This window comes from Ictalurus punctatus, chromosome 17 (assembly GCF_001660625.3).
Source record: "Ictalurus punctatus breed USDA103 chromosome 17, Coco_2.0, whole genome shotgun sequence".
Classification (NCBI taxonomy): domain Eukaryota; kingdom Metazoa; phylum Chordata; class Actinopteri; order Siluriformes; family Ictaluridae; genus Ictalurus; species Ictalurus punctatus.
In genome coordinates, this window is record NC_030432.2 from 14,009,600 (window position 1) to 14,032,279 (window position 22,680).

Below are 22,680 nucleotides of genomic sequence, written 5' to 3' on the forward strand. Positions count from 1 at the left end.
TCTTCGCTTTATTTTGCTTTTGCTTTTTTTTTTCATTTTAGTTTCACCTACAATGCCTGCACTTCTCTGCTTTCTCCCTGCTTTACCTTGACTGTCTATTCCCATTATTTTCTGCTTCTGTCACATCTTCTGACATTTAATTAAGCTGTCCATACTTACCATGGTGAATTTGCCTGACAAAACTCCTTTTCCTACTTTTGACTTTAGACACCCAACACATCTCTCCTATACTTATATTGTTACCACTGGCTCGTCTCCTCTCATAATGGGTGGTTAGCCACATTTCTCTTCCTTTCCTCTCTTGGTTTCTCTTCACATTACTTGCTGTACTTTGTGCTTCTAAAATTAGGCCCACTTTGTGCAGTTACCAGTTCCATGCTAAAAAGTTCTAGCACTTACACCTTTTTTTCTCCTCAGATTATAAATGGTAGCGCTCAAACACCTCATCTAGCTTATTCTTTTGACCAGACAACTGTTACAGCCTAGCAAACACTTGCTCCATATTAAATTCTAACATAAAGACTAATTAGTGCCACTTTTATTTTTATGTTAACTCATGGTAAATCCTGACAGTCATATTAATATTGCTATTTTATATCTATAAAAGTGTAAACATATGAATGGAAAAGTGAAAGTCTTGTTTTTTATTATATATGATCTCTAAGCTCTCAAAGCTCATAAATTTACACTTCAGCAGACACAGCTGAGGTCTAATGAGCTACAAGGACAATATCAAGAACAGAACTGTTCTACAGGAGCACTTGCAATGCTTTTATGTAACTTTTGAAGCAGTCGCTGTAGTGTAGAGGAGACTTGCAGGAGAGTAGAAAAAGAAACATCTACGTGTTAATTACCAAAAAGAATAATAAAATGTCTGTTTTGGAGAGTCTTATGATTGCCCATGTGGTCTGATATGCACATGTATGTCTAAATGTTTGAATATGTAAGATTTAAGAAAGATATATGCATGTGGAATTTCATATACACTAATATTTGCTGGATCTTATATAACAACCATTACCATTCTAAATTGTAATACAAGTCGGTAAATAAGGATTCGGAAGAATTGTCAATTATGACCCCTGTGATGTGTTGCCAGGTGAGACATTTCTTTAGTTGGTTCACATCCATCACCTATACATCACACCTGCATATTCAATTCAGGAATTTTTTTGTGCATTTCCACACATACACCATATGGCCAAAGGTTTGTGGACACCTGACCATCACACCCATATGTAGACCTTCCTTCCCACAAAGTTGGAACAATTGTATAGGATGTTTTTGTATGCTATAGCATTACAGTTTCCCTTCACTGGAACTAAGAAGCCCAAACGTTCCAGCATGACAATGCCCCTGTGCACAAAGGCGAGGTCCATAAAGACTTGGTGTGCCAGTGTTGAAATGAAGGAACTCGTGTAGCCTGCACAGAGACTTGACCTCAACCCCACTGAACACCTTGACAAACAGGAATGTTGACTGCACCCCAGGCCCCCTTGCCCAACATCAATGCCTGACCTGAGCCATGCTCCAGAATCTAGTGGAAAGCCTTCCCAGAAGAGTGGAGGTTATTATAACAGGTTATTATAAATCTAAATCTGGAATGGGATATTCAAAAAGCACATATAAGTGTGATGGTGAGGTGTCCACAAAATTTTGGCCATATAGTGTATGTAGAATACATATACAAAATATATTCCATTTGACTATATCAACAAAATGTGCACCTTACTTATATATTATAGCACATCCATCTGCATAGAATTTTTCATTTCAGGTCATTGCCAGAAGGATTCATTACAGTTAGTAGGCTTGTGTGTGGGCTGCCTTGCATTTTACTGTGGTGGGTAAAAGAAGGGCATTATTCACAACTCTAGTCTATTAATAATGTATAAGCAATATCTCTTGAGCTTGACAAATGACTTATTTCTCTTAAACACTGAGTGGAATTAATATAAGAACAACCTTAATAATGTATCTCACCATTTCTCTTAAATGTGGATTACAAAGAAGAAAATGCACATTTTGTTTGCCCTTAATTATATTTACCAACAAAGATGTTGACATGGAGTAAATCTCATTATGTTTACAGATGTCCCGAGAAACATTAACAGGATTATCAAAGTCAGTAAATACCCCCAAGAAATGTTATAATCTTTTCTATTTGAAAATGATATAACAAACTAATAAATGCATATTACATTACATTATTCATGTTTCATATTGCCACAGACCATAGTTTCATCACCAGCAGAACAATAAATATTAAAATTCAGTGTAAATGTATTTGCAAAATGAATGTAAATTAAATTCAAGCACTGTAAAAAACCTGTTACATGCAACACTGTAGCAGATAGTGGTCTAAATTTAGTCATGGTGAGATCAGTGCTAAGACAGTACAATTGACAGTGCAAACTGAGCAGCTCATTTCCACCAATGGACAGTCAGCACTTCCCTATTGGCTTCCAGACCCAGGAGTCATCACTACTTGACTGCTTTTGTCAGGTCAGAGTTTAAGAGTGCAGGCTTGTAAACAGGGTGGATATGTGAGAGCATTTTAATGCATACAAATTTGCCCTTGCTGAGGTTGGTCTCAAGTGTGGTGTATAGCAGAGTTCAACTACTTTCTGAAGAGAAAGCGGTGTCAAATTGTTCAATTAGATATTGGCTTAAGGACATGAGGTGAGAGAAGCAAGTACCCGAGCAAAATTCTTGATTTTTTTCAGTGTTCTTGGTTATTTTATGCATGACGTAGTATTTTTTATTATTATTATTATTATTATTATTATTATTGTTATTATTATTATTATTATTATTATTATTATCACCAGCCTGTTCGGAAGGAAAACGTATAATTGGCATCTTGGTATGTAGTTAGGTTATTGTAGCAAAGGATTTTGTATCTTAATTAGTTTTCGACCTGCATGATCAAGTTTAGGGTGGCATGGTGGCGAAGTTGGTAGCATTGCCATCTCACAGCTCCAGAATGCCTGGTTTGATACTGTCTGTGCAGTGTCTTACATGTTCGTGGTTTTTCGCTCTGGGTTCTCTGGTTTTTCTTCTAAAAACATGCCAGTAGGTGGATTGCGCCGTGTGTGTGTGTGTGTGTGTGTGTGTGTGTGTGTGTGTGTGTGTGTGTGTGTGTGTGTGTGTGTGTGTGTGTGTGTGTGTGTGTGTGTGTGTGCGTGCATGGTGCCCTGCCATGGACTGATGTCCCATCCAGAGTGTATTCCTACCTCACACCCAGTGTTCCTGGGATAGACTCCAGATCCACTATGACCCTGACAAGCAGTTACTGAAGATGAATGAATGAATGACCAAATATAGTTCAGGCAGACAGTTCCATTATCTTTTGGCCATTTTTTTCAAAGTATTTATTTCATTTTATTGTTTGTTTGTTTTTTACTATTAATATTACACCAGCTTTAATTTTACCACTGGACATTCTCACACTAATGTCCATTCATGCAGTCTGGCTTGTATTCAGCATGCATGCACGTGCCATTTTCAGCCATTTTGACAATACATCTGTGAGCTCCACAACTCGAAAAACGCCGTTTCATTAAGTCTAAACTCAATCAGATCCCGTATCAGTGTCGTGTTAAACACTAGCACGCGCGCCCCAATTTCCCCGTTTTATAGCCTATAGCGATTTGCGCCCCCCCCCCGTGCATTCAGCACTGAAGAGATCCTCTCCTCTCGCGAAACATGCTATGAGATGAAATGTAACAAGCTCGGTGGAATTTAAAGCACGCGAAAGCAGTGAACGCTTTTAATGCGTCTATTGTTCTCGTGCAAGTGTTGAGTTCTCGCCGACTCAGCTGACGGGACGGAACGGACGCAGCTTTCCGTGACACGAGTGGCAACAAAAGCGCGTCGTGTCTTCCCTCTACAGCGCGTTACAAGCTTTACTCTGCAGATCTGAGTGAAAGACGGAGCATATGTGTGTAGAAATATGCATGAATGAGCTTGCTGGTTACTGTGCCCTTTTGGGGTTATCGATACGTCATCGCGATCTGTGAGGGATTGGCCGCTTTTCCGCTTCCTTTTTTTATTCTTTCTCACAATTTGCAAACGCGGCCAGTCTTCGGCTCCGGAACGGCAGGATTCCCACAGTTGGGGAAGGTAAACTGCATTTTTATTACTGATGTCGGTAGTCGTTGCACACAAGGAATCATGTCAGATGTGCTACTTCTGATACATTTTGCATTGTGTAGCTCATCTGGCGTTCACTTTTAGTCTCGTGCAGAAATGCCGCAGTTAGAAATTAAACCGCTTGTCTTCTTATAGCTGAGATTAGATTAACCTGAGGGAAATTATTAGAATTTATAGCAGACTATCCATAAAGCGGCAGGCCTACCAAGGATCCTGATTTATTTATTATTCATTATCAAAGTTCAGGCACTACCTCGGAGGATTTATTAGTCCCATTACTCCTGGTTGGACAGAAATAAAATATGTATGTAATGTCCATGCCATACAGTGGGTAACTATTTTGTTTATGTTTAGTCAGTCCTTTAGACTACACTAGAATACTGAGTAATTACTGATTATTGAATTATGAGATTTCATTACGGGGTTTTTTTCTCCCCCTTAACCGCAATATCACTTTTATTCAATTCTATATTGGATCTATTTTAGGGTGCCTCCTGAGGGAAGCTTGAAATCCTTCCGTGCAAGAGGAATGAGCGCAATATAGAGGCAACGGTGACACATAAGGGGTGGAAATTCGCCAACAACTGTCGTCACCTCGTCCTTTGTGTGTGCGTGTGTGTGTGTTTTTTTTTGTTTGTTTGTTTGTTTGTTTGTTTGTTTGTTTGTTTGTTTGTTTTGTTTGTTTGTTTTTTTGGAGGGAATACGATTTTAAAAGGACTAAATGAGCGCCGGGTCTTCCGAAAGCCTGGCGCTTTCTATCCCACCGTGCACATCGAATGGCACTGTGCGCGCCAATGGCACGTGCGCCGACCCCACCGATCCGTTCTTCCGGTCGTTTTCGTCCACGATGGTGCTCTTAGTGCTTGTGGCGATGATCGCCGGTACTATCCTGGTCTCCATCGTCACCTTTCACCTGCACAAGAGCAAGATGAGGAAGCGCAAAATGCAGAAAGCGCAGGAGGAGTACGAACGCGACAGCGGCCGCCCCAAAGCCGCGCGAGGGAAGCCGGCGATCAGGCACTGCGTAATGGAGAGACCTACGGCGGTGCAGAAAAGCGACCTGAAAGCGAAAAGATCGGATAAAGAAGCCACCGACAGTGCAGGCATCCCCGAGAAAGAGTGCACGGATAATACGAGACATACGAGCCAGACGCGCGGTGATCACCTGTTGGAATCCGTCGCGGTGTCTTGATTAACGCGGTGCCATCCCGATGATCTGACACTGTAAATACATCCCGTGTTTTTCGTATAATTATATTACACGGGAGGGATACAGAATCGCCTCTATACGCATGAACAGTGCTAAGTCTTCTTCAGCTTCAGGAGGGAGGAGCCCTGTGGAAACAATGGACGCGTGCTTCAAGGCCAGTAGATTTTAACGGTTTATAAGGTAGTGTCGCTGTGTGAGGATTGTATAGATCTAATTCTCTCATCCATACTGTATGAATAAATAGGCTCCTACTGCTAAAACAAGGAGTAGCCTGATTTCCTGCTTTTAAGAGCCCAAAATTGTCATCTGGACCGCCAACGTTGATGGATGATGTGGACCAAACTGTAATATATGATTAGGAGTAGGAGACCTGGTGGCTGATTGAATTGAGGATAGAAAGAGAGGGACTTCCTGTAAATTAGAACTGAAATAAGGACTACTTCAAATAACTGGGCTTGTAGACTTCAATGTAGACTTTTTCCTCATACTTCCTCATACATTTTTTAGAGTTTTTTTTCCAGTAGCCTGCTCAGCAAGGTCCCCAGTGTTGAGTTAACACCCACAGTGTAGGAATTTGAATTAACATTTGATTTATGAATGAATTCTTACATTTCTCATTTGCATCCAGACAGAATAATCCAATATGGAGGAAGGTGGTATAATACAACACTGTGGGTTTTGCTGTGCACCTTTACTTATAGCTATCTATTTAAAAAATAATAATAATAATAAATAAATAAAATTTAAAAAACATGTGTATCAATATTAGGTTAAAATTGTGATATAAGTTTATGTCAGGTAGGCCTAACATCAGGTGAGAGCTGAGAACTTTCTCTGAGAGCTTGGCGTGAAGATGTGTGGTAGTTTAGCCCCTTTTCCCTGCACTATTGCAGCTCCTAGTGGTAGTATTAAAAGCATCTTCATGTTTTGGTCACAGTGCTGTAATTCCCATAGCGATATACAATATATATCCAGAGGTATTTTAGTTATGTATTACGCTACAGCTTTGGCTCATTGCTTTCTTCTTTGCATTTTTGCTCAAGAGTAATCTAAAATAACAATTAACTATTTTATTATACTATGATTATATCTAAGGAATGTCATTTAAAATCTGCAGTGGATAAGACATTTTCAAAAGTTATTTTCTGTATTTCTTTGACGTTGTGTTTACCCATAAGGAGACATTTAATATAACATTGTAATGGACACAGGTATTATTTAATTTTATTTTTCAGTGCCTACTACTTTGAAATACCAATAAAGAATTGTGAAAGTGAGTGTGTGTGTGTGTGTGTGTGTATGTGTGTGTGTGTGTGTGTGTGTGTGTGTGTGTGTGTGTGTGTGCGTGCGTGTGTGTGTTCTTCTTGCAGTTCTAAATGGAGCATCATTAAGGTAATAGGCTCATTAGTATAATGTGCTAATCGTGTCAGGGAATAGAAAGGCACATTATAAGGGAGCTGGCATGCTGCTGGAGAATAATGTGAAGTCATCCAGTGTTATAAAATGTCTGTCGAGTATGAACAAAGATTTTGGCTTTTGGCTGTAAATTTTAAATAATGGAAGCAGTTTTGGCTGTGTGTATTCACAGAACTCAGAAGTTCTGTTGTACCCTTTAGGTAAATGCCATAGTTCATTACAGTCTTAATATCCACATGTTCCATGTGCACTTTATGAGACTGGGTGAGAATTGAACACCTTATTAGCAGATTCCCGAAACCATCAAGTACATGTAATCAGACAACAGACATATGAACTTCTTTGATAACAACAAGCTACACCAAGCTTCTCACCAAGGCCCTCCATGATGTATTTCAGCTATATTTAACCAGGGATGTTGTACAAAATGTTTGGGTCCTGTGATAAAATGGAAAGTCCCCCCCCCCAACCCACAACCACAGATTGGCACTAATGCACATAACTATCAAAGCATCTAAACAAATGTGGAAGGCCTTTCTGTGTTTCTTTACATTACATATTCTAGCATAGAAAAGCATAGAAACCATATCTTTGGCATGGAGACCAAGAGCACACAATTGGTCCTGCTGTCTGGGTGGGATGGATGTACTTACCCGCTCCCCTGTCAATCAGAGCAACACTAACTAATTATGGGCATTTGAGGACTCATGTAGAAGATGGCTATTAGCACATTCCTCCAAGTGTGTTCAGCTCCCCTGTTTGGCAAGCAGTTTGGCTATGCAGTGGTCTCAGAGTAGGAACGTAGTATACACATTTACATTTGCTTATTTGGCTGATGCTTCTAACAAAAGTTACTAACAATCAAGGAAGAACACAAGTGAGTAGATGAGGGTTAAGGGTGCTGGGATTTGAACTCACATCCTTCCATGCACACCAAAGCCTTAATCAATGAGTTACATACTTTTAGGCTCTAAACAGAAAAGTAAAACCAAATTCATATCACAGGTTTAGATGAGGTATGAAAAAATGGAACAAATCTGTTGGCTGGTTGTTGTGTCTGTTCAAGTCAATTTTAATTACCTTTGACAAAAAGTTTTTGCTTTCATCTCTGGCGATGTCTGCAGCAATACCTTGTAATTGTAATAGAAGCAATGATAGCCAAGAACTAAAACGTTAATGAGGATGAATGCCTCATTAATGCCTAGATATGTCCTTTTATCCATGCTTGTACTGCTGGCAGACTTTGTGTTTTCTTTTCATCCAGCTGTAGCTGATTTGAGTGAGACACCTGACCTTGCCAAACAACTGCCAAACTTACTGTTTTTTTCTTTCCTTTCTATCTCTTCTTCTCACTGTGTGTGGTCTGACACAGGCATGAGCAATACATTCCACTCTTAACAGCGTTTTCACTGGGAAGATGTAGATTGTGGAGGATGAGCCACTTAGATAAAAGCTTTAGCAGCCATGCATTATAGGTGTGGGAGTGAAAGTGCTTTCCCCCTAACTCCTGCTTACTGAGTGACCTACTATTTTAATGGACTCTGTAATCAGATGGGCCAGTAAAGTCATCTGACACTCTTGAGTGTTTTCATATCCTAAACTAGATGGGTATTCCATGAATAGGGGTGGTTTATAAATGTAAATTATGTTATTTTTTGTTATGTTTTTTTTTTGTAAGTTTTCAAAAGGTTGATATTATATTGCTATACACCGAGCAGTTTGAAGCTTGAAGTTTGAATTTATATAAATATGTAGATAGTTAGGTCAAACAACATGTCATGTACTGTATATGTTGAAACACCAAAATTGTCTTTATATAAAATGCTATCAGTAGGCATACTAACTCCAGGGGAAAATCATTTAGGATCGCTCATTAGTCCCTTAGAAGCATTTTACATTTGGGAAAACGAGAAAATTTTGCAAACCAGCAAAAGGCTATGACAAATATGATTTTGCTCAGTAGTGTTGCATCATTTAGAAATACAATAAGCAAGGTAATACAACGTGCAATAGCCTAAATTGCCTACATAGGCATATTGTAGCTCAGAAATAAAATGTTATTCAATCATTTTTATAAGAGATACAAGTCCATTGAAAGTAAAACAAATCTTCCTGATGGGATTCTGCCCCCAACCTGTGTGAGTAGAATCTTAGAAAAAGTGTTCCTCAATAATTTGTTGAATAGTATGTAAGGAATAACACATGACATATCACACCATCCTTTTGCAAGGGTCTAAATAGAATGTTTAAGGTTTCTCCAGTCGTGCAATCTAGAACTCTTTAGGGTAATAGATTTAGGATTACAGGTCAGTAAGTGGGAAAATACATTGGGCAAATACTGTAGTGATGTCATGTGATGATGTTTTTTTAAACAATGCATAATTTTGTCCAGTCACCTATGGTGGACTACACATAGTAAAGGCATGTGATTGCTATATTATTCACAGAATGTAGACATTTAATATAATTGATTTAAAAGTAATTCTAATCCAATCTTATGTGCAAAGTCAGAGTACATTTCTATTTTGCGATCTGGTTGCTCAGTCATTGTGCTGTGTGGAATAGAAGAGTATACATTGGCACTGGCTGAAACTGAAATTAAGAGAAGAGAAAGGTTTAATCATGACAAGTATACCTATATTCAGAAGCAAAAAAAGCATCACAACCCTGCAGCCATAGTCACTACCTTCTCCTCTTGGACAATATAGGTGAACCCTGTTGGTTGGCTTTATTAGTCGTTTTAACAGAAACCCTAGTGATCTACCCTAGTGATTTTATTAGATATACTTAGTTGCATCATTTCCATTGGCAAGCTACAGTAACAAGAACTATATTTTACTGAAGAGTGTCATTTCATATAATCTACTACCAGTAATCCTAGAAAGATTCTGCTGCTATGAGAAATATGCTGTGAGATGCTTTCACTCTTGCATTATCATATAACTACATCTTCTAGAGCCTGCCTGAGATCGCTTTACAGTTCAAAATGTAAGTTCCCTCTGCATCATGACAGAAAATGGCTGCTCACTTCAGGAAAAAGTACAGAGCCACTCACTTACAGATGTGTGTGTTGAGCATTTACTGTAACACAAACAACACTTTAGATCTCATTGCATGATGCTTTAGTGTGTAGGAGGATTGGCAATATGCAATGTGCACATGAAACATATCAAACAGCTGTAGAAAAAAAAAGGGTCATGGAATAAAGTAAAAAAAAGAATGTTGCCTGAATGGCTCTCAAGACAAGTGATTGACAGCTACTTGATGTGAACTGATAAAATTCTTACAACAGCCTGCAAAAGAGACCTGTTATAAACAGCCACAAAATGGGCCAAAGTGGACAGTGACAGCCACAGACATAGGAAGGCTTCTTCATAAATAGATTGAATAAGAGAGTCTCACGGGAAACTGTGAAGGCAAAAAGGATTCAAATAGACAGTAATTGCAAATAACTAAACCATGTGCTACATTAGTTACAACAGTTAAATTGAGACCAAATCATTACAATGAACCTAGCCCATGCACTTTCAGTAGAATAAGAATAGTTTCACTCTCAGAGCAGTGCTTATGTAATGTGACAGCCAGAGCCAGACATACAGTTGAATGCAAAAGTTTCAATGTGATATAAATATTTTCAACTAACTTTTTCACGCCCACCCTCAGCCTTTATAACTTTATAACCTCTTTGTAGAACCTCTGAACAGCTTTTCTGTCCTCTCATTTGCAGTATTTGCTGCACTATTCTTCCTAACATATAATTTGAAACTGAATAACCGAAATGTTTGGAGAGAGAGAGTCAAAGCAAGATTTTGATTGATTAATTTTTTTTATGTTTTTTTCTGTAAATGTTGCTTTGTGGTTTTAACTATTTTCTTGGTACAGCATCCACCAACATTTACTTTTGCAGACCAAAAATATTACTGGCTTCAAACACATACTGTAAACTACAGTTCATTCTGTTTTGGCTATAGATTTGGTTCAGTCTAATCCTTACCTAGTGAAATCTGTTTGCAGATCACCTGACATTGTGCCCATTTAATGTTTTGAGTCCGTCAAAGAACAGAGCCTAGACAACCTGCAAGTCTTCAATGGGACAACCGACTACCGAAGAAGAAGGTTACATATGGTATACATGGAAAAATAATGCACACATAAATGCAAACTATAATCAGGAAGTGTGGTCATGGTAGAGTCAATGCAGGCATGAATCAAAACAGGAGACAAACAAGAAGGTTTTTGTGTCAGTTTGTCTTTATAAAATGGCAAACATGAATTCAATATGCAAGCCAGCACATGTTAATTAAAACTCTTTTTTATGAGCCTTAGGGGAAGTATAGTAACCATTGTGCATGTCTTGTCAATTGAGGGAGTGCTGATGAGTCAAGAGGGTGATCATATGTGTCCGCAAGTGGTGCTTGCTAGAGTTTGTGCTTCCTCAAGCAAATCAGCAAAAAGGCAAAAAGACACATACGTGGAGTGTTGTTCCTCAGCAGCAAGTGCCATTTTTATCCTCCTCATTATGAGACACCCACTAGGAGTGATTGGGAAGCTGAGCGGCCTCCAGCCGCGTCTGCACAGATTCAGCGTCGCCTCACACACAAGATCATGTTACGACTGTTAGCATTGCTAGTAGCAATGGAGAAAGTTAGTTCTGAACTTTCTGAAACATTGCATAATTAATGTATTTCATATCAATGTTCTGTCCTTATACAGTGCCTTGTATAAGATTAAATTACACTGAAATTATCCAGGGTGAATTCTCCTGCCTTATTCCCAGTGTTACCGAGGTAGGCTCTGGATCCACCAGAAAACTGAGCCACATAAAACAGTTACTTTAGATGAATGAACACTTTTATAATTTTTACATTTTTATTTATAAATAACTTTTACATTCCCTTCCATTTTAATATTGTGGGTTATTTTGTGCAGATTCATGACATATATTTTGCTTGTATTTCCTCATTTGTGAGTGGCTTTGGATAAAAGTGTCTGCTAAATGTAAATATAAATGTGTATATATACATATTTAAAATCCCAATTTTCATATATATCCCAATTTAATCACAATCATATAATCCCAAAGTCTGATTTAGTTCCAAGTTGTAACAATTTTGAAAAGTTGAATGGGGTTGAATACTTGTGCAAGGCAATATATGTCTGAAACACAGCAAATATTATGTAACTAGTATGGAACTCAAAATCCCATATTTTAAGATACACAAAATAACTGAGTTCATATGTAGCGAACTGAAGGTGGCTGAACTAAATACAAAGAATAAATAATATTTCTAAAATAGTTTGAATGAATTTATCATCCCAATGCTTACACAGTACTGTGCAAAAGTCAAAAGAGCAATGATGCCTTCACAAATAATGGAATTAAATGTTCTACATTAAATATATACTTTAAAGAATAGTAAATAGTAATAAAATGAAACAAAGTCAACATTTGGGGTGATAACCATTTGCTTTATAAAAAAAAAAAAAAAAGGAGTTTCAGGTACAATTTGTGCAGTTTTATAAGGAAATTAGCTGGTAAGTTTAATTGAGCACCTTTCACAACCAGCCACAGTTCTTCTGGAGACTTTGACTGTCGCACTTGCTTTTTATAAAATATTAGAACAAAATCTGGCTCTTCGATGTTGTTAAGGAGGACAGTGCCAGCCCGCCAGCCACTTAGTTTGCACCACAATGCACTGACGAATGTGCAGAACAAAAAAGTGATTACAATAAAGGATGATCAAGGTGTACAGGATGCAAATTCCAATGTGCTGCATTACATCACTTGCCAAAAATATTTTGTGACCTTGCTGGACATTCTTTCATATTCTCAAGTGAGTGAGTCTATACTACAGAAAGTATACAATCACTGAAGCAATAGAATAGCCCCTTCAAATCATTCCTCTATTGCCTTGTGCCATTAAAATTCCTCTCATCAATAATGGAAATTCAAATGATGTGAAAGCCTCTCAGCGCCGTCCTCTGCCTGCTCCTGCATAAAATCAATCAGACAGCCCAAGAGCATGCTAATGAGCGGCCTTAAGCTTGAGAGAACAGACTGTCATGGTATCCAGTCACACAGGACGGATATGCCCAAAGCATATGTTGCAGCTTATCCAAGTCTGATGATCAAACAGCTATGGTAGTTTTAGTCTCTGTTCTTTAATAGCATTTATTTAAAAAATGGCTTGGCTCATCAGAATTCAATGTATTTTCAGTCTAGATAAACTATAGAATCTGATATAGAGTTTGATATAAAATTCATAATGAGCAGTGAGATAAGCCAAGAGATAACAGTAGGTGGCATTTCTCTGACAGAACACTGTTCAAGTTTTATTTAACAGATTGAACACAAAATTAAAACATATCTATTTGACTTGTTTGAATTGCATACTTGCAATCAAAATAATACGGACCATACACTGTAAAAAAAAAAAAATGCTGTCAAATTTATAGTAATTTTCTGGCAACTTAAACACATAACTTAGTATCCATTGAATGAACTCCACTAATATATTGCATTGAAGCAATGAAAGCTAGTTGTGGTGGCTGAGTGGTTAAGGATTTGCATTACAGTTAAGAAGGTTGTCTGTTCAAATCCCAACACCACCTAACTGGCTCAAATGGGTCCTTGAACAAGAATCTTCAGCTCAGTTGTATCATGCATCAACCAGATGAGCAAATGCACTGGATTATGTGTTATTATATATCATATTATAGTACTTTACTGTAAATATGTTTTACAGTTGTTTACTGTTCATTTCACAGTACTTTATTGGCAAACCAGGTTACCAATAGTAATTTTTCCAAGTTTATTACATTTACTGCATTTACAAAAACATTACGCATTTATTAAAACAATACATAAAGTGCTTTTAAAAGTTTACACTGCACCAGATCGGACAAAGTGTGCATGATATATTACTTTTCTCACCCAGAACTAGCATCTCCCAGTATTTCTACATCTGCCATTATCCAGTATTCCAGTGCAATTTATCATACAGATTCTGGTTGTTGGACAGTTTTTAAAAAGCTACATTTTGGGCCTTTTGTGGCATTGGAAAACTAAGATGAATGACTTCTGGAGTCTAGAAGTAAATATTTTGTGTTTTAAACCCTTTGTCTCTATATTTCATTTCTCTAAGAGAGCGTGTGTAGGACTTGTGAGAGTTTATAAACTGAATTTCTGGTCTGACAATACACCCACATGTATTAGGATGCGCTTTTTGTTTTTATTTAATACTGATAAGCTGCCTTGCTCGCTACCATATTTTAAGCAATAATGCTTTTCTAATACACAATACTGAGACACTCACCAATCACATCATTAGGAACACTTACACCTGCTTATTCATGCAATTTTATCAGTCAGTCATGTGGCAGCAGCCCAGTGCATAAAATCATGCACATACAGATCAAGAGCTTCAGTTAATGTTCACATCAAACATCAGAATGGAGAAAAATGTTGTTGGTGCCAGATGAGCTGGTTTGAGTATTTCAGAAACTGCTCATCTTGTGGGATTTTCATGCACAGTAGTCTCAACAGAGTTTCATGTACAACTGAGTTTGCACAGAATTGTCCAAAGAACAAAAACCATTCCATGGGCAGCAGTCTTTTTTCAGTCATTGTTCAGTTTCAGTGAGCCTGTGTCCACTGTTGATTTCTGTTCTTTGGCTGACAGGACTGGAACCCAATGTGGTCTTCTGCTGTTGTAGTCCAGCCTCCTCAAGGTTTTCATTCTGTGATGCTTTTCTGCTCACCACAGTTGTAAAGTGTTGAATTACTGTCAGCTCAAACCAGTCTGGCCATTCTCCTTTGACCTCTCTCATCAACAAGGCATTTCCACCCAGCAGAACAGCTGCTCAGTGGTTAAAAACAAAAGTTTTTAATGCCATTTTAGTGGCATGAAACTGTTGTACATGAAAATACCAGACGATCAGTCATTTCTGAAATACTCAAACCACCCATTCTGGCACTATCCAAGCCACAATCATGAGTAAGTTCATGAGGATAAGTGAGAGAAATTAGGTTCTTCCATAGGGTTGCTGGTCTAAGTGTCTGTCTCAGTCTCTTTGGGCTGACCTTCTCAGCCTGTTGCCATCAAAACATCCACCAAGACAAAGAAGGAAAATAAATAAATTTTGAAAATGATGGTGGTAGAAAGCACTATCAAACATGGTGGTCTGAAATCTCTCAGAGGTGTTAGGTGGGTTTAGATCTGGTAAGTATGAAGCCATCAGAATGTTCATACTCATTAAACAATTCAATGAGCACTAGTGCCCTGTGGATGGGACAGGGTCATCCTGGATCCTGGGCTTCCCTCTAAACAGACAAGTGGACTCAAACCATGCGAGCACAACAAGGCCACTGGTTTTTCCTTTTTGAGCTGTCTATATATGCAGACAAAGAAAGATGATATGAGTGGAACTGCATGTTCTTCTTTTCAATCTAATTATCATAATGTCAGTGCACTATAAAATGAAATACTGATTCAACAACTTCTACCACTGAATTAAATTTCACTAAAATATTGCATTGAATCAATGCAAGCTAGTTGCATTAGTTGTGGTGGCTCAGTGACTAAGGCTTTGAGTTACAGATCAGAAAATTTAAGTTCCAGCACCAGCAAACTGCCTTGATTGGGTCCTTGAGCAACCTTCAGCTCAGTTGTATCCTGCATCAATTGTAAGACTCTCTTTTTTAAAACCATCAGCCAAATGATCATATGTGCTGGATTATTATTTTATACTATGTAAGATATTACAGTACTTTACTGTAAATGTGTTTTATAGTTGTTTAGTGTAAATATTTACAGAACTGTTTACAGCAACTATAAATTAAGTGACAATAAAAAAAAATCCCTCATTTGTTTCTAACCCTTGTCAGGTAGTGTTTAAATGAATTACGGTCAATGTCATGTTTTTTATTTTAATGAATTATCACAATTTATGTTGCCAGTTATGCCATTAATGAATGATTATTACATTTAAGTATGTGTTAGGAAATAAATGAAGTGTAACTAAATTTACTTTTACTTTTACAGCATTTGTAAGACAGCCTTATCCAGACCAATTTACAGAAGTGCTTTTATTCTCCATTAGAAACTACAGTGCCCTCCACTAATATTGACACCCTGAAATTATTACTGTACCAGTCTATTAATGGAGAGACTTACAGTGCCCTCTACTAATATTGGCACCCTTTGTAAATATGAGCAAAGAAGGCTGTGAAAATTGTCCTTATTGTTTAACGTTTTGATATTTTGTTCAAAAAATGTCATATATACTCCTGTGAAACCGGAAGTCATGGTTGAACAATTTCCTGTTCCTAGTCACCCAGGTGTACTAAAGAAGATGTAAAATATCAATGGGAATATACGTCAATATATATTTTTATCATATGAATTCATAGGGGTGCCTCTTTTTTTTATAAACCTGTGATTTGTTTGCAATTGTTTGATATCCATGAGAGCAGAGTATTTTTGTGAGTTTTTCTAACAAAAGGTCAAAAAGTTAAACAAAAAAGACAATTTTTCACAACCTTCTTTGCTCATATTTACCAAGGGTGCCAATATTAGTAGAGGGAACTGTACATTTACAGCATTTGGCAGACGCCCTTATCCAGAGCAACTTACATATATCTCATACAACTGAGCAATTAAGGGTTAAGGGCCTTGCTCCAGGGCCCAACGGTGGCCCAGTGACTGGGGGAAAAGTTCAGAAGAAACAGGCACCACTTGACTGGCTGCCTAATTAATTAACTTTCAATTAAAATGTAGCCTAGCCTTTTAATACTCTTTTAACATGTCTACTTCCATTTCTAGGCTATTTTAAGATGTAAAGGGAAGTCAAGGGTGGGAAATATTCATAAAATGAACAGTATATCCCTGAAATTGTTAACAAGTCTGTACAAATCTGCTAAAAAATTATAGTCTAAGAACTTTGATGAAATAATGAAATATATTGTTATACTTTATTTATATATATAACTCCTTACTGAATTTGTTTCACTGGATTTGAGAAACTGTGATATTGAGTTAGGCACAAATGATTTTACTAGCTGTGACAGGTCTGGTACCTCATATTATACACTGATGTTGTTAAATGCTTATTGATAGCATTTATTTTTACTGTAAAATGTTAAACTTAATGATGAGTTTCAAACAACAGTAAATCATCCAAAGCTATTATTATTATTATTATTATTATTATTATTATTATTATTATTATTGTTGTTGTTGTTGTTGTTGTTGTTGTTGTTGTTATTCACAGAATTATTATTTCCTCATATGAGTTTCTACTCTAAATGAAATAAAAATAAAGAAAGTGCTAATATGTAGGGCTGAAACACTATATGTTGGTTGTTGGTGAGTTCTTCATTATTATGCAATTACACAGAAATAATATAAATACCTGTAATGCCATAACCAAAATGTCATCTCTATAGTTTATTCCTTTCTTTTATCTTTAGTAATTGCTTCATCCAAGTCAGGGTGATGATCATTATCTGAAGCCTAGCTCAGGAACACTGTGCGTGAGGACAGAATACACACTGGGTGGGAGGCTAATCCATCCTAGGGCACCATGCACACACAGACCTGAGCTCAGGATCAAACCGGAGACAATAGAGGACACCAACAGAAGAACATCAGAGAATAAATCTAGGGAGGGAAAGATAATGATTGTTCAGATTGTTTACATCTTCGGAACTGCTTAGGTTCATCTGAGGACTGCGGGTGAATAACAGTGTGTGACTACATCATGATAATCATCTGCCATCCTCAGGGCTTCAGTAAATCAGTATGATGGACCCTTGGGGAAACCTTTAATATCTTCTGCTGAGACTGTATCTCTGTGTAGTGTACTCTCTCCAGTGAAAGAAAATATTTAAAGTACTTATCAGTGTAAACAGAACATCTGAGGTCTGAGGGTATCATCTGTTGATTCAGTGGCAGTTAACAGTCATTTGAAATGATGATGCCTGTACTCAGGTTTATGCAATTATGCTGTCAATCTGATCATGTAGTTGTTCTAATTTTCTTTGGAGTTAATGACATAAAAATTGAAGTATGATTGCCACAGTGATTTTGGGAATGAAACTAAGAGAAACTTCCAGACACTGATTTGAAGGCCATGTGATAAATAGATGTAATACACTATCATAAATGGTGTGAACACATAGTTACTTCACTGGCATTAGAAACAACTAGACATATAGAGTTTCACAGTGGAAACCTTAAGTCTATCATTTATATATAGTATATTTACATAGCATTTTATCAAAAGAGCTAGTTGCAGTTGATATTACTTATGGATATGGAATCTCTTGGAAAGAAAAACATAGGAGCATGGAAAATAATAAACTTTTACAAATTATATTATAATTAAATTTATTTACTTCAAGCCACTCAACTATTGTATGTACCTTACTATTTCATGGGCTTTGTAAGTGGCATTTGTGTAGCCCTGTGTGTTTCTGTAGTTCAATTTTGCCCAGTGATGTTCTATTTCCCTCTAGTGGATATTGTGCCTCATGTCACGGCTTGACAAAAACTGAAATTAATACTGTGCCAGTCCATTAATGGGAAGACTTGCGGTGCTCTTCACTAATATTCTCACCCTTGGTAAATATGAGCAAAGAAGGCTTTGAAAATGTGTCTTTGTTGTTTAAACTTTTGACCTTTTGTTTAAAAAAAATCACAAAAATACTCTGCTCTCATTGATATAAAAACAAATTGCAAACAAAACATGTTTATCAAAACAAAATCTTTGTTAAATATAGGTGTGTAACAATTATTGGCCCCTATTCAATCAATCAGTCAATACTTTGTGCTACCTCCCTTTGGCGAGATAACAGGAGTCTTCTCCTATAATAACTGATGAGTTTGGAGAACACATGGCAAGGGATCTGAGACCATTCCTCCATACAGAATATCTCCAAATCCTTCAAATTTCAAGGTCCACACTGATGGATTCTCCTCTTCAGTTCACCCCGCAGGTTTTCTATGGGTTTCAAGTCAGGAGACTGTGATGGTCATGACAGGACCTTGATTTTGTGGTCAGTAGCCCATTTTTGTTTTGATTTTGATGTATGTTTTGGATCATTGTTGGAAGATCCAACCACTGCCTATTTGAAGCTTTCTGGCAGAGTAAGTCAGGTTTTCATTTAATATCTGTTGATATTTGATATCTGAGTCCATGATGCCATTGTAGGTCTAAAATATTAAGGGTTAATTACTTAGCCCACTGCTCTCCTATAACCAAGGATGAAAATAGGTGCAGCCGAAGGTTGAATGCGTGTTTTAATTTATGGTTTAAATATCTGACTCCATTTACTTAATTATCTCACTCCAAAAGATAATCTTCTAGTTAGTGCTGGAAGTATAATATCTCAGTGTTCTGATCATGTTTAGTCTAAAACAGTTTCATGCTAAGCTTTCATTATAAAGAGATGTTCCTACGTCAAAGGTTTTTTATATAGCCTATAATAAACACTTGTTTTTGTTAGCTCAGAGGTTTATATCAACGTGAAAGTCTAGGCCTTTCCTATTTACTTGTCAGAGGTTGATTCTAATGTGTCTAACATACAACAACTTTAACTTAGGAAACTATTCCTAACAACCATAGAAATACAGATCATGCATTTTTAATGCAACATACTCTATTAGAGAAGCACCACTGGATATTAAAGATAGCAATAACACATGAATTTATTATGCAAAATCACAAAAGAAGAAATACTTAGAATATAGATAAATGTAACTTACAAGAATGGTGATCTTAGTTGTGGACATAGGATGTGTGATGTTAAAGCATTAATGGCAAAAGGCAGCCTCTGATGTCATAAGCCACTCTCTATATTAGAAGCCCCCCAAGTATATCCTCTTATACCACTGAGCCTCTTTAAAATGTATAGTGACCAAGATACCAAATGGGAATGATTGTTTTATGGCAGGATGTGTTTTATGGCAAGATGGAACCCCCAGCTGATTAGCTCACCCTAAGGAACTGTATGTTAATTAAGTTCCTGAGAATGGGTCGGGGGGATCAAAAGGAAAGATGTTCCCCATGCAAACCAGGGATTCCAGCATGTGTGTATGTGTGTGTGTGTGTGTGTGTGTGTGTGCGCGCGCGTGTGTGTGTGTGTGTGTGTGTGTGTGTGTGTGTGTGTGTGTGTGTGTGTGTGTGTGTGTGTGAAGAAAGAGCGCATATTGCAACATATATTGTAAATGTTGTTTCCTAAATCGATATGATACTTATGATTTCACCACATAGTTCACCATGAAGTATGGATAAAAATTATACCAAACATGCCCTGAGGAATACTGTAATTAAACACAGTTCAGAGGACCAGTTTTGGTTTACCTGCTATCTCTGAAACACATTCCTGCTTATTTCAACCTTAATCAAATAACTGCCAAAATGTATAAATCTTCTACACCATGTATCCTAATAAAATGTCCAGGTCTTCTTGCAGAAAAACAGCCCCAAAACATTAAAGAGCTACCACCATATTTAACTGTGGGCATGAGGTACTTTTCCATTTGGCTACCTCTCTGTGTGCGCCAGGACCATCTCTGGTGTTTATTATCAAAAAGCTCTATTTTGGTTTTGTCTGACCATAGAACCCGGTCCCATTTGAAGTTCCAGTAGTGTCTGGCAAACTGAAGACGCTTGAGTTTGTTTTTGGATGAGAGTAGAGGCTTTTGTTCTTGAAACCCTTCCAAACAACTTGTGGTGATGTAGGTGACTTCGGATTGTAGTTTTGGAGACTTTCTGACCCCAAGACGCAACTAACTTCTGTAATTCTCCAGCTGTGAACCTTGGAGATTTTTTTGGCCACTCAAACCATTCTCTTCACAGTGCATTGAGACAATATAGACACACGTCCTCTTCACAGCTATATTCCTCGGTCTAACCCATTGTTATGAATGACTAAGGGAATTAGGCCTATGTGTTACCTCATATTTATACTCCTGTGAAACAGGAAGTTATGGTTGAGCAATTTCCTGTTCCTAGTCACCCAGGTGTACTGAAAATGTAAAATATCAATGGAAATATACTTCAAATATATTTTTCTCATATGAATAATTGTGTAATCATATAAATATGTAATATAATAATATAATATAATTGCCAATAATTGTTGCACAACTATATTAAAAAAGTTTTTTTGATAAACCTGTGTTGAGTTTGCAATTGTTTTATATCCATGAGAGCAGATTTTTGGGAATTTATTTTGTATTGTGTGTATTTTTGTGAATTTATTTAACAAAAAATCAAAAGGTTAAAAACTAAAGTCAATTTTTCATGGCCTTCTTTGCTCATATTTACCAAGGGTGCCAATATTAGTGGAGGGCACTGTATGTCAATGTCACTAATGCAAATAAAAATAACGAATAAATGGGTGATGCATTACATAAGTTATTTAGTTTTATACTCTAATACACAGTATGTTAAAAAAAATAATAATAAATAAATAAATAAATAAATAAAGTGAATCCAAATCTTTATTGGGAGGATAGTAAATCCCAACTGTAAATTCATAATACATTCCAGATTGTAAAATAATAATCACCACCTATAAGTTAGCTGCTAAAGTTATGAATTATGGACTAGAGGACCTGAAAAGAAAAAAGCAATTGAAGCTAATGCAGAGTGGACAAACTAAAATTTCATTATTTACACATTTGATCGTATTAACCTACTGCTGTTTTGTCACATACAGAGAGTTATACTGTGTATAATTCTTGCAGACAAATTCTTAATAGCAGGTTCCCGGATTTTGCAAACATTACAAAGACAAATAAGAGAAACAATATTTACGTAAGACACAAAATGCCCAACAGTGCAGGACAATATAGTGCAGACAACAATAAATATTTTTGTTCCGAATTCAAACTGCAATATGCAAGTCCATCTGATATACTGCGTGCTATACACATTATGTATATGAATGTCCTGATTTGGTGGTGGTGGTGGTGGTGGTGGTGGGGGGTCAATAAATGTGTGTGCTGTTGGAGTGAATGATATGATAGAACAGTCAGCCTCCAGTCAAACTGTGACACCTCTACCAGCTCTCACCTTCTGTGAATCAATTGGTGTGTGTTTCATTTTGGGGAAGATTTTTTTCTCGGATGTGTGTATTTTATGCATTCTGTTAGGTAGTGCAGTTCTGTCTCGACTGTGTTTTGGTTGCAATGTAGGCACAACCTTAATTCCAGTGAGAGCCATGTTTTCCTGTGTCTGCCTGTTTCTATTGCTAGAGCGTGTCCACTGAGTCAGTACCTTGTCAAGGTGCATCTCAGTTTTTTATGTGTCCAGATAGTCTGCTATGGTGTACTGGGCCAAATAGCATCACATTTTACTCTGTTGTTGTGCTTGGGTTTCCCAGGAGGTGATGTAGTTTTGTTTAATTTATACTGTAATTTGGTTTAATCTGATGTGTTTGACTTTGTTGTTCTGGTCTGAAGTATCATTGTGGTGGGGGTTAGTAGATGTTGGTGATCCTTCAGGGCTGATGCTTCAGACCAGTTGAGAGAGGTGGATGTTTGCTTTGATCAGCTCTTGGTATTTGCAGGGCTTTGTAATGATATAATTGGGGGTGACTGAGTTTTAGGTGTTTCCAGAATATGATTGCCCGTTTCTGTATTTTTATAATTTGTGGATATTTGCCTTATTCTGCCCTGCATGCATTGTTTGTTGTGTGCCGATGTACTTGTTGGATATTTTTACAGAATTCTGCATGCAGGGTTAAAACTGGATGTTTTCCCATTTGGCGAATTCTTGATTTGTTATTGTACCCCACACGTCACTGCCATAGAGGACAATTGGCTCAATTACTGATTCTAATATTGTCCGCCAAATTCTAACAGGAATCTCAAAAGGACATTGTCTTT

At 37.2% G+C, this 22,680-nt stretch overlaps 1 protein-coding gene across 1 annotated transcript; it reads left to right on the forward strand.

Annotated features, from left to right (window-relative positions):
- The first annotated feature begins 3,989 nt into the window (after window positions 1–3,989).
- Window positions 3,990–6,629, forward strand: si:dkey-35i13.1 (uncharacterized protein C11orf87 homolog). Its single transcript, XM_053687312.1, has 2 exons — window positions 3,990–4,125; window positions 4,642–6,629. Exon 2 carries the CDS (start codon window positions 4,877–4,879, stop codon window positions 5,345–5,347), a length of 471 nt encoding a protein of 156 aa, XP_053543287.1. The 5' UTR covers window positions 3,990–4,125; window positions 4,642–4,876; the 3' UTR covers window positions 5,348–6,629.
- Window positions 6,630–22,680: the final 16,051 nt, after the last annotated feature.